At 44.3% G+C, this 13,183-nt stretch overlaps 2 protein-coding genes across 4 annotated transcripts in view; one reads left to right on the plus strand and one right to left on the minus strand.

Annotated features, from left to right (window-relative positions):
• ABRAXAS1 (abraxas 1, BRCA1 A complex subunit) overlaps positions 1–13,183 on the minus strand; it is a 125,263-nt gene that overhangs the window by 43,778 nt on the left and 68,302 nt on the right. The gene's annotated exons all lie outside the window — the stretch shown is intronic.
• GPAT3 (glycerol-3-phosphate acyltransferase 3) overlaps positions 1–13,183 on the plus strand; it is a 39,249-nt gene that overhangs the window by 2,794 nt on the left and 23,272 nt on the right. Inside the window, exon 2 of one of the 2 annotated variants that reach the window (XM_069978191.1) lies at positions 6,943–7,009. The exons of the other annotated variant lie outside the window; for it this stretch is intronic. Within the exon in view, the coding sequence (XP_069834292.1) occupies positions 6,943–7,009 (67 nt within the window). The remainder of the gene's footprint in view (positions 1–6,942; positions 7,010–13,183) is intronic. 2 annotated transcript variants of the gene reach the window in all.

Consider the following 13,183-nt stretch of genomic DNA (forward strand, 5'->3'; position numbering starts at 1 on the left):
CCTGTCCCCTATCCTGTGGTTAGAGGACAAGTAAGTTTTAGTCGGAGAACCCCTTTAAAATAGCTTTAACATTAAAGGGTAACTTTGAATAGTAAAGATCTAACCAGATTTATTCTAGTGCTACACAACGTTCAAATCCCGTGGGCGCCCATATGATGTCTTCACCGACTGACCCGCAGAAGGCCGGAAGTCAGGGTCTCCAATGCTTCTCTGATAGTGCTCACATACAGATCCATTGGAGATCCTGACTTCTGACCTTCAAAAGTTTTGTAGAAAAATAGGGGGTCAGAAAAATTGTGAAGTTACTGACGGCAGGATAATAATAAAAAAAAAGCGGAATGCTTCTTTAAAGAGTGATCTAGTAGCACCCGTCTAAAATAATAGTTTGACCTATTTCAAAGTCTATAGCTACCTTCACTATAAATGTCTAGTGGTTACAGATACAGCCGAGCGCGTCTACTTCTCTGCTTCCTAATCCTCTATAACCTCTACTGATTGCTTTGTCCATTATCTTCTCCTTCAGATGAGCAGTTGGGGATACAGATGACTGTTCTCATGATGATTTATTTGCACTGAGCTCAGCACTGTAAAGAAGCCCCATAGAGAACGAATGAAGTATTAGCCACATATACAGTACGTACTGCTCCATTCATTCTAAGGGAACCCTGTTCTCAGGATGAGTGGGAGTCCCAGCAGTCAGACATCCACCAATTTATAATAAATTATAAATACCTCTTCCTACTGTGTATTACATTACTTTGATGGATCTAACTACAGTGGTACCTTGGTTTTTCAACTTAATTGGTTCAGGAAGGCAGTTTGAGAACCGAGCAGTGTCTTCCCATAGGACATGTTTAATTGGTTCCAGCACCCACCAATAATTACCTACAATACCCATCTATTACATTGAAAAGTGTCCAGTTTATTCTCTACTGTACAGTACAGAGCAGCACTATACTGTACAGGACATGATATAACAAAACCACCAATTATATAGTATAGTAGTCACTAACTCCTCACTCATCCTTTACTGTATAGAGTCCCCCACCCCTTTCCCAGAACTGTCAAGTATGGGAGATAGTGGTGCCCTGACTGTACTACTACTGTACTGTATATGCACTCCAGCTATCTTATACAGTACTGTACTGTATGTGAAGCCTCACCAGTGCTAAACTCACCAGGTACAACCCACTGTCCACACTCACAAAAATATTCAGATACCAAGCACTTCAAGACTGGGTGCCCGAAAAGTGTTTGAAAACCGAGCAAGAGGTTGAGAACCAAAGCAAACTTTCCTTGAAAATACATTTTGAGTTCCAAGCTGTTTGAGAACCAAGGTACTACTGTATATCCTGAACCCCTGAGCTAACCTGCAGTCAGGAGTAGTTGCCCTATGGCCTGGTTGCATACATGGTTTTTTGATCTGGAGCTCAACCAGATTTCAGCCTCTGGAGCATCGGATCGGATTCTTGGTGCAACTCATCCAGTGTTCCCATCCTGTCCAGTGTTCCCATCCTGACTGGCCCCTATTTACTGTGTATATGTGAAACCAGCCTTAAGGCCCTATTATACCAACAGATCTGACGACAGATTATCTGCCAAAGATTTGAAGCCAAACCCAGGAACAGACTATAAACATCTTTTCAAATCCATTTCTGGGTTTGGCTTTAAGGGTACTATTACACCAAGCAATTTTTCGACGACTAATGATAAACGATCTTAAACGACCGCTAAGGCAAATGACCCGAAATAGTTTGCCCAATTACATTGAACGATGATCGGTATTTATGATCGTTCTTGCGGTCATTCAGTCGTCGGTATTGCGTACATTTCAGCTGCGAATTCTTATTCCACCGAACAATGTGCGAACGATCAAACGATAAAAATAGGTCCGGATCCTATTAAACGATCAACGATTTCTCGTTGGTCGTTTAATCGTTGCCTGCTATTACATGAAATGATTATTGTTCAAATCCGAACCATTTAACGATTTTTCGAACGATAATCACTCCGTGTAATACCAGCCTAAATCTTTGGCGCGCCACAAGATGCTGCCTATTATTGGATACATTAAAGTGTCACTGTCGTTATAACTTTCTAAATCAACAGTAGATGTAAAATGAAACACATTTGCAATATACATTCTTTATTTGCAAATTGCAAACTTGCTTTAAATCAGATCTACTGTTGATTTAGATTTAGAAATTAAAGGGGTATTCACCCCAAGATCTAAAAAAAAATAAATGCCTCCAAACCTAGCTGGTCTTACTCACCAAGTCCCCACCAAGGGGGCTGCGGGCGGTCGTGGGTGAGGGGGCTGCGGGCGGTCGTGGGTGAGGGGGCTGCGGGCGTCCAGGGGTGAGGGGGCTGCGGCCGGCCACCGGGTGAGCTTGGGGGAGATACATGGTGCAGGTGATCTGCGGGTGTGAGGGGAGGCACAGACTGTGGGTACGCTCCGGGTGGGGAGGTTGCATAGAGCTGGTGAGCTCCAGGGTGAGGGCACACAGTGGGGGGTGCTGCTGTTAGAGAGGCAGCCGGCTGGGTTAGAACCCAGCCCATTGAAGACATGGAGGACACATGATGCCGTCTCGGAGGGTGCGGGCCAGGAGCAGGGAGCGTGTCGGGTTGGACTGAGAGCTGATGATTCTATGCATTCGGTGGGGGTGAATGCAGCTAGATAACAGCAAAACTGTGTAGAATCCGTAACTTTATATTGGAAAGATGGAAAGATACGGGTGGGCAACGTATTAATGCAAAAATAATTTTGGGGGGAATACCCCTTTAGGGTACAAACCCACTTGACGTATTTGCTGCGTGAATCAGTCTTAAAAATAAGCAGGCAAAACGCAGGTTGGCTTTATACGATTGTTCTGCGTTAAAATACGCAATTGCGTATTTTTGAAGCGTGAAGCTTGTTGTTAGCAAAGCATCAGTTGTTAACAACCTGTGCGAAAAACGCATGTAGCTTCACGCTTCAAAAATACGCAAATGCGTATTTTAACAACTGATGCTTTGCTAACAACAAGCTTCATGCTTCAAAAATACGCAATTGCGTATTTTAACGCAGAACAATTGTATAAAGCCAACCTGCGTTTTGCCTGCTTATTTTTAAGACTGATTCACGCAGCAAATACGTCAAGTGGGTTTGTACCCTTAATAACAGTGACACTTGAAGCTGTGTTCACATGTGCATAAATGAAATGAACATGCGTTGTGAATGCATCATTTGATTGCAGTAATTGATCACTTCACTGCTGTGCTGCATCATTTTCATTGCGTAATGGTGCGTTTACACAGGTAGATTTATCTGACAGATTTTTGAAGCCAAAGCCAGGAACAGACCATAAACAGGGAACGGGCCATAAAGGAAAGACTGAGATTTCTCCTTTTTTCAAATCCATTCCTGGTTTTGGCTTCCAAAATCTGTCAGATAAATCTGTCTGTGTAAACGTACCATTACTGCATGACTTCATTGCAATAATTAATCATTTAATTGCTGTCCAGCCATGCTTCATTGCATTGCATTCATTCATTGCCCTATTATGGTGCGTTTACACGTAACGATTATCGTGCGAATTTGCATGATAACGATCGAATTCGAACGATAATTGTACGTGTAAACGCAGCGAACGATCAAGCGACGAACGAGAATTCGTTCATTTTGATCTTTCAACATGTTATCAAATCGTCGTTTGCAAAAAATTCGCAGATCGTTCTGTGTGAACAGTCGTTTGCCGATTTAACCAATGTGAGAGAGAGGCTTAAACGATCACAAAACGAATTTCCGTACGATATATCGTACCGTATAAACGCAGATCGTTACGAAAAAAAAATCGTTACACCGACATCGTTAATCATACGATCGGGCCAACTATCGTTTCGTGTAAACGCACCTTTACACAGAATGATTATCAGCCGATAATCGTCCTGTGTAGTAGAAGGCAACGATCAGCTGACTTAAACGATGTCAGCTGATCATTGCCGTTGTTTGTCTTTCAACATGTTGAAAGACAAACGACTAATATAGCAGAGATCTGCTGGCGCTGCTCCGTGGAATAGGAGCGGCAGCAGAAGACAGCTGCTATCTGCTATAGGCTGCCTGGACAATCTAGCAATCCTCCAGCCCCCCTGGACCCACCCACTCGCTCTCGATGCGTTTAATAGCGCCGGCAGTGAGCGGGAAAAGAGGAGCAAGCAAGCGCTGACAGCGTTCGTTTGCTCCTCTCAGTAGCCCCATGTAATAGGAGCTTTAGGGGCCATTCACACGTCCGCAAAATACTGTCTGTGCATGGACAGCAGTAACCTGCCCTGCATCTTGTAACTCTTCCACTCTCTGCTTGTGGTATATTACCTGTGCTGCTATATTTTGTCTACTTGCGGCATTGTTCTGCACAAGGCAGGATGCTGTAAACCTACCTTATTCTTCTCTAAATGTCCCGGTAAATATGTTTGTGTATATGACAGAGAGATGGTGACTCTGCAGCTCAAGCTCAGAGACCAGCTCGGGTTCGTCGGAACCCAAGCACTTGGCATTTGATAACCAGTGGCTGACCTAGGAAGCCCTGGAAAACATGGATACAGCCATAGGCTATGATCACACTACGTAAAACTACGGCCGTAGTTCTCGCGGCAGAACTACGGCCGTAGTTTTTAGGAGTTGAACATAGCCTAATTTGTAATGGGATCCTGGCCGGAGCGTACACACATCGTATGCGCTCAGGCCGGAATCCCATGCGGCGCCGGAAAAAACTGACATGTCAGTTTTCTGCGGCCGGAATTCAGTGAATTCCAGCCGCAGAAAGACCTGTTAGTTCACACAGTGAAGCAAGCGGCTCCGGCTGTGGGAAGCTTTGATGCGGGCGCGCGCTAATGCGCCCGCATCGGAGCTCTGCGGACGGATGGATCATACAGCCGGTACTTAGCCATAGGCTGTATTTATGTTTTCTAGGCAGCCTAAGTGCTGCATTCACTTTCTTCAGCCATCAATAATCACATGCAGAACGTTTGGGTTCTGTTGAACCTAAGTATGCTTGAGGTTTGCTCATCTCTATTTATATTGGATCCCAGCTCCAGCTATAGGTCTGAGTGGGTGTCCACCTGGGAAGTAAAACTTTTTCTGGCTATAGCTCATGCTCAAGCTATAACTCACAGTGCAATCTTAAATGGGTATTCCACTGAAACATAACTTTTCATATGTTACTGCCCATGGTGAGACTAACAATTCATTCCATACTTGTTAGGGCTTATTCCTGCATTCTGTGAAACACGGACGGCATGGACATGGAAGCCCTGTAGTGGACTCTTTCCTTATTCTGCATTATGTATCCATGTCATGCCAGGAGTGAGGCAAGTTTGTGAATATTTGCAGCTAGGGCTGGGCGATTAATCGAATTTGTCTAGATTTTGACAATCTATTAAAAATTTTTTGAAAATCGTAAATTCGATTTTCAAAGAAAAGAAAATGCCCTCCGACCTGCAGAGGGAGCAGTGGCGCTCCAGGCAAGACGCTCTTCCTGCAGGTCCGAGCGGGACCGCATGAAGCCGCCCGCCCCCCACCTACCTACATGCATGATCGCCCCCATCCCGCACCCGGAGGTCGGCTGCCGGCCCCCATCCCGCACCCGGAGGTCGGCTGCCGGCCCCCATCCCGCACCCGGAGGTCGGCTGCCGGCCCCCATCCCGCACCCGGAGGTCGGCTGCCGGCCCCCATCCCGCACCCGAAGGTCGGCTGCCGGCCCCCATCCCGCACCCGGAGGTCGGCTGCCGGCCTTCATCCCGCACCCGGAGGTCGGCTGCCGGCCCCCATCCCGCAAGATGCCCAAACGCACCCACAAATTGGGGAGAGGATCCTCTGAGCACCGGAAAAATTGAGCTGGTGCCCGCTTTGGTGTGTGTATGTGTCCCTTTTACTGTGTGCATCTACTACTACCCCGAATACTACTCCTAATACTGCTCTACTACTACTACCCCAATACTGCTTCCACTACCATTGCTACTATTAGCCCCACTCCTGATACTACTACTACTACTACTACTACTACTACTCCCCTTATGTACTACACCCCTCCCCTCATCTTCTATGCTTCTATTGTTACTACACCCCTTATCCACTATGCCTCTACTACTACACCCATCATAATTTAGCAAAAAACAAACAAACAAAATCGATATTTAAATAGAATTTTTTTTTTTTAAAAAGTGATTTATTTTTTCCCCATATCGCCCAGCCCTATTTGCAGCACTGTAATGAAGCAGCCATGCGACTGTGTCATTACAGTGCCATAAATATTCAAACCCTTTCCCTGCTCCCTGCATGATAGGTCAGGAGGTCCATATGTAGAAAAAAAAAATTCCCTTAGGGTGCGTTCACACCTACAGGATCTGCATCTGATTTTCTGCAGCAGATTTCAGTTAAATAACTGAACACAGCATCAAATCTGATGCTGTGTTCAGTTATTTAACTGAAATCTGCTGCAGATCCTGTAGGTGTGAACGCACCATTAAACTTTATCCATTGAATATAATGAGTCTCTGGTTCAGAATTGCTATTTTGCCAACATTTCACCTGCATGTGTTGATTTAGGCTATGGTACTAGACAATCTCTGGTCGTATGACCACAAATCACGCTGCCTGCTCTGTGGCTCTAATGCAGGTGAATAGGGTGGTGTTGCGGTCGTGGTTGTGTGGCACCTGCTGTGATCTTGCAGTCACAGGAAATCTATTCATGATTCAAATGCATGAGTTTCAGAGTTGTGCCACCATGCCAAGTGACATGTTTGTTTCTGGATGCACAGCCATAAAGGTTTTAATTTGTACAATATGATTGTAGAACATGATCAGTAAATATAGCCGTGTGACTACATAATTGACAATTTTCTGAGAAGCTTTTACAGTCATTTTTTTCCTTATGGCTGTGACTGATTTTATGTGTTTGCTTCTAGTGGGCCACTTTAAGAATTCAAAAGGGTTTTGAAGAACAAAAAAAACTTCGAATGGCTGCATCCAATGGTAAGCATTAATACTTGCTAGGTTATCACTTGTGATGAATTATACCCCGTGGTGTGTCTGTGAATTAAGCAAGATCTGAAAGCGTAACCCATTCAGATGTCAGTTTCAGAAATCAATATGTATCAATAGCGATTAACAAGTGATTTTAAGAAACTCTGTAATAGTTTTTATTAAAACTAAGGATTTTTATTTATTTATTTTTGAAACGGTGGGGCACAGGGGAAAAATTAACTTCGCCCTGCACCTCCTCAGTGCTGGATCGCTGCTCTGGGATCTCCACCAGAGCCGACATCGCAACCTGGCTGATGGACTGGCCGTTCAGCCATTAAGTAAATGGGGCAGAACACCACTCCAGTCACTATTTCCTGAGTGTGCTGTCCATCAGCAGAGGGTCCTGGGGACAGTCAGATGGTGCATCGTGTCACATCCCTGCCAGGGCTGGACTTCTCCTTTAAGCAAAAGTGTTTCCTTTTGTACTCAAAAAGCTGTTTTGCAGCCTCCCCCCTCACTTCAGAAGATGCAAGATTTCTGTGTCCATTATGGTCTATGGAGGGGGGCGTTGAGGGGAAAGGGTGAATACGGAGAGGAGAAAAGGCAGCCCTGCACAGCAAATGATTCAGCAAATTTATCTCAAGTTCCCAGACCTGCACTGACCTTTCTGACCTGTGAATCCTGCATTTTATGTGCCTAGTCTCCAAACTGTACAGCTGCTGGTCTCCTCTTCCTGCTCACTCATCCTTCTCAGCACCTCCCCCCTCTATTGGTTATAATGGACACAGCAAACCCGTCTTCACTTTGCTACTCTGTAATGAAGACAGCTTTGCCTAATAATGAGCAGATAAAAGGGTTTTTTTGAGTACAGGAAGAGGCTTTTTTTTGCCAATAAAACCTATTAGAGTTTCTGAAAATCACTTGTACTTTTGATTTCTGCAAAAAATGTTTTAAATGACAGCTACACTTTAAAGGGGCACTCCAGCGTGGGGGCTGTTTTTGGATCTGGCCGGGGAGGAGGTGGCTGAGAGAAAAGACATCCACTCACCTCCCCGGATTCAGCGGCGGGTCTCGCATCGCGGCGCTCCGATTCCCGGCCGCTTCATGGTGTCTGATGCGGGCTTGAGACATGACGTCTCAAGTCCGCTCAGCCAGTCAGTGACAGAGGCGGGATCTCGAGCCCGCGTCAGACACCAGGAAGCGGCCGGGTACCGGGGACCGGAGCGCTGCGATACGGGTCCCGCCGCTCGATCCGGGGAGGTGAGTGGACGTCTTTTCTCTCATCCACCTCCTCCCCGGCCAGATCCAAAAATAGCCCCCCGCTGGAGTACCCCTTTAAAGGGTCTGCCCACTTTATAGTAAAATAGTTCAGTGTACTTACTGACGACAGCTCCCCTAATATCACACTCCCCTCCTCCATGCTGTGCTGTCCTGCTCTGTGGTGAGTCTGTCCATAAGTTGGCCGACATATGTGACCATGCCCCTCCCTCAGTGTGCTCCATAGGCCTATAGAGGCTGAGTGGTGGACATTGGGGGGTGGGGCATGGTCACAAGCTCCGTCATGCTTTGCCTTCTTATAGAGAGTCGCCGCAGGGCAGCACAGGCTGGAGACCGTGCACTGTTCAATTTTCTGTAATATGGCAAACCCCTTTAAATGCTTGCCCCCATGCCCCACACCGGAATTACTGAGGATGCAAACCTCTCAGTAAGGCCTTATGCACACGTCCCGCACCCAAGTCTGGATTTGCAATTACGTACTTGAGAACGTGCCCATTGATTTCTATTGGGCTGTTCGGTAGATTAAGAGTATGCAGTCTGATTTCCCCCCCCCCCCCCCCCCCTCCAAAACAAAAGACATGTCCTTGTGTGGACCCGTTTGTTAAAGGGATTCACCAATAGAAGTCAATAGGATCCGCTACTTTTTACAGGTTGTAACCTTTTTGGATCCGTATTTTCAAAAAAATATATGTGACTATGTCCTGGGCAAACTGGTTAAATTTTTTTTTTTTTACCTGATCAGCTTTATTAAACTAGCCCAGAACAGATTTAACAGATCCGCAAAAAAAATCGGACGCACTACGGATTTACTACAGATGCACAATCCGTACTTTTTAGCAGATGTGAACTCTGACCAAGGCCTTATCCACACGTTCCCTGTTTCCTTGGAAGGATGATAAGTAGAGATGAGCGAACCTGGAGCATGCTCGAGTCGATCCGAAACCCGAACTTTCGGCATTTGATTAGCGGTGGCTGCTAAACTTGGATAAAAGCCCTAAGGCTATGTGGAAAACATGGATATAGTCATTGGCTATATCCATGTTTTCCAGACAACCTTAGAGCTTTATCCAAGTTCAGCAGCCCCCGCTAATCAAATGCCGAACGTTCAGGTTCGGATCAACTCGAACCCGAACCTGGTTCACTCATCTCTATGAGGTTTCACCAAATACTATTATTAGAGATGAGTGAACCGGGTTCGGGTTCCAGTCGATCTGAACCCGAACGGTCGGTATTTGATTAGCGGGGGCTGCTGAACTTGGATAAAGCTCTAAGGTTGTCTGGAAAACATGGATACAGCCAATGACTATATCCATGTTTTCCCACATAGCCTTAGGGCTTTATCCAACTTCAGCAGCCACCGCTAATCAAATGCCGAAAGTTCGGGTTCGGATCGACTCGAGCATGCTCCAGGTTCGCTCATCTCTAACTATTATTGTTACTTTTTGTTTACAATTTAAAGGTGAAAATGTAGGGATGGGTTCACTGCATATTTTTGCTGTAACGTGGTGCGTGTCAAAACAGGTTTCTTTTAGGTTTTTTGAGTATCTGGTTTGTACTAAATCTTCCGTTGCTCTTTATAACCCTTTCCATTGTCATATGAATATCAACAAATCCTCTTTAGGCTTAAGTTTTAAAGAGTATTTCAAAATGACCGTATTGTGTTCTGCCACATGCCCGGCTGCAATCCAGCGTAGATGTTACACAGATGGCCACATTACACTTGTGCTGTTCTCCAGCCTACACACACAGGCAGCAGTTTCCCTTTGTTCCGGACAGAACAGAATATGTGGGAGACAAATCATTTAAAAAGTATTTGGCATAAATAAAAAAAACTTTCAGAATTTGGCAGTAACTCCAGTCTCCGGTTTAGGGCGCAGCAGAGTGTTGTACTATGGTGTAGTTGGCACTTAGGAAATAAAGACAGATATGTTGCACACAGCACTCACTGTATTGCTGCCATCATGTGAAATTCATGAACTCTGTCCTTTAGTTTACATGTGTCAAGGTCATCTGTTGTATTCTGTGTGTCAATGAGCATACAGCATACAGAGTCTTTTCTTTCATGCACTATAAAAATTGTATAGTATACATTGCATACAGAGTTAAAAAAGCTGTAAAAATTTGTGCTTTATGGTACTTTTACACGGAGCGATAATTCGCACGATTAACAATTTACGATTTTTAACGTTTTTTTTTTTTATAACTATCGGCGTTTAGACGGAACCATACATCGTACGGAATATTCGTTTTGCGATCGTTTTGTGATCGCTTAAGCCTATCTCACACATAGGGGAAATCGTTGAAAGACTGTTTACACTGAACGATCTGCGAATTTTTTGCGAACGATCAAGGATGATTTCAGAACTTGTTGAAAGATCAAAATGAATGATTTCTTGCTCGTCGTTTGATCGTTCACTGCGTTTACACGTACGATTATCGTTCGAATTCGATCGTTATCGTGCAAATTTGAACGATCAATCGTTCCGTGTAAAAGGACCATTAGTCAAAGAGGTAAAACTAATCTGGATGTCTCGTTCTAAGGCTAGGTTCATACCAGCATGTTAATGCACAAAGTTTTTATCTGTCCAACATTTGTGTCTGGAAGACAAATAAAAATCGCACATTTGTGTTTTTTTTATTTTTTTTTTTATTTATTTTTCTTTATAGTCATCATTATAACATTATAGTCATCGATGACTGATATAAACAAAGTATTTTGATTCACGTCCTTTTGCAAGTTAGGTTGTGTTCACACTGAATTTTTGCAAATCCATTTTTAAACAGTTACTTTTAACGTACAGAAAAACATGGTCTACCACATTTTTGTAAATATTTTGTAAATTGTAAACAGTTACTTTTAACGTACAGAAAAACATGGTCTACCACATTTTTGTAAATACTAAAAAATAAAAAAGGACTCTTTCCATTTTTTTTTTTTTTTTTTTTTTTTAATAATGGAAGTAATATAAACTGGCATGCAAACTGATGCCAAATGAAGCAAACAGATGCACAAAAGCCTTTTTTTTTTTTAAAAGCCAAAATGCAAACAGACCACTAAAGGGAACCTGATAATTTTGCAGTCCATTTGTCTCATTCGTGAACAGGTCCGTCCATATTTAATGAACTAATAAGCACAAAGGCAGTTGTAAACCTAGACTAATGGTGTGTTTACACAGAGAGATTTATCTGACAGATATTTTAAAGCCAAAGCCAGGAATGGACTATAAACAGAACAGGTCATGAAGGAAAGATTGAGATATCTCCTCTTTCCGATTCCATTCCTGGCTTTGGCTTCCGAAATCTGTCAAGAAAAATCTCTGTGTACCATTTGGGTGCGTTGACACCTACAGGATCCGCAGCAGATTTGATGGTGCAGATTTGATGCTGTGTTCAGTTATTTAAATGAAATCTGCTGCAGATCTGCTGCAAATCCGCAGCAGAAAATCAGCTGCGGATCTGGTAAGTGTGAACGTACCCTAAAGCAGTTTTGTTTGGGTCCAACAAGATGTTAGAAATCTACACCTTGTTGCTGGTTTACTTGTTGTCTGCCCTTGTTGGTTAAGTACTTTATATGGGAATATCCACCTTGTTTTTATTTGTCTAGCAATCACAATTTGGTCACTCAGATCCTTACGTTTTCCCATTTTAAGCACATATTCACTCAAGGTGATGTGCCGCTAACACCATAAACATGCATATAGATGAAGTATAATATTTTAGGTAATCCATTAACTGTTGCAAAGGAAGAGATCAGCTGGAGACGAGCCTGGAACATCCTCCATTTCTTTTTTCTTCTACATCGGTTTTCCCTTTTTATCTGCTTCAAATGCATCAACTTTAAAGTGACTGCACCACCAGGCCCAGGCAGGAGCACTGGAGGCGGGCCGACCCACCCTTAGTGGGAGGAAACCCTAGTCCAGGGGTACTCAACAACTTTTAGTGAAGGTCCACTTACCGGGGTCTATAGACAGGTGAAGGTCCGAGCTGAACATCAGTAGCAAACATGTTTTCTTAATTTTCACAAACGTTCAACTATTTACATACAGAATTGATGCTTATTAGCGGGAAAACTGGCATTTTTTCTCTCACCAGCCCTTTGATATTAGGTACAAAGGGGGTGACTGCCCTAGTAGTATATAGCTCCCCCAGTAGTATATAGCCCCCCTGTGAGCTCTCCCCTGTAGTATATATCCCCTCTGTGAGCTCTCCCCTGTAGTATATAGCCCCCCTGTGAGCTCCCCCAGTAATATATAGCCCCCCTGTGTGCTCTCCCCCTTTAGAGCGGACACATGGGGAACGTCCCGAGACGGCGGATCCGGGGCGGTTAGGAGGTCTGACCAGGGGTCCGGACAGCTGGCCTCCGCGGTCTGGGTTTGGACCGCAGTCCGCCAGTTGAGGACCCCTGCCCTAGCCCCTCTATGATAGGGTTCCATTGATTCTAATGGAGTCATGGCATGGAGGGGCTGGGGTTTCTTTCCACTAAGGGTGGGTCGGCCCGCCTCCAGTGCTTCTGCCTGGGCCTGGTGGTGCAGTGACTTTAAGGACTTAGCATTCACTTTCTCCCCAATATATCGTACCCCTTCACAAGAGTCATTGCCCTGAGATGATAAATTTCCTTCTCTTCAACTTTCAGTGGTGGCTGATTAATGAGTATGTATAATGTGCAGATAAAAAGTATATCTTACATTGTTCCTAATTCACAACCACTGCTCTAGTTTAGAACTGACTTCATTCTTCTAGGAGGTGTCCGTTCTGATGCATGTGCAATTCTTTGCTGACTATGTTACAGAAAGCTTTCTCTAGTGATTTTGTATTTTGCTTAGTATAGTTGGGTTGTTTGGTTAGTTTTATGCCAGAAACTGTACTGCTAGGAGGTGTACGAAAAACTATCATGCATTATAAGAG

Source organism: Dendropsophus ebraccatus, chromosome 7, assembly GCF_027789765.1.
Source record: "Dendropsophus ebraccatus isolate aDenEbr1 chromosome 7, aDenEbr1.pat, whole genome shotgun sequence".
Taxonomy (NCBI): domain Eukaryota; kingdom Metazoa; phylum Chordata; class Amphibia; order Anura; family Hylidae; genus Dendropsophus; species Dendropsophus ebraccatus.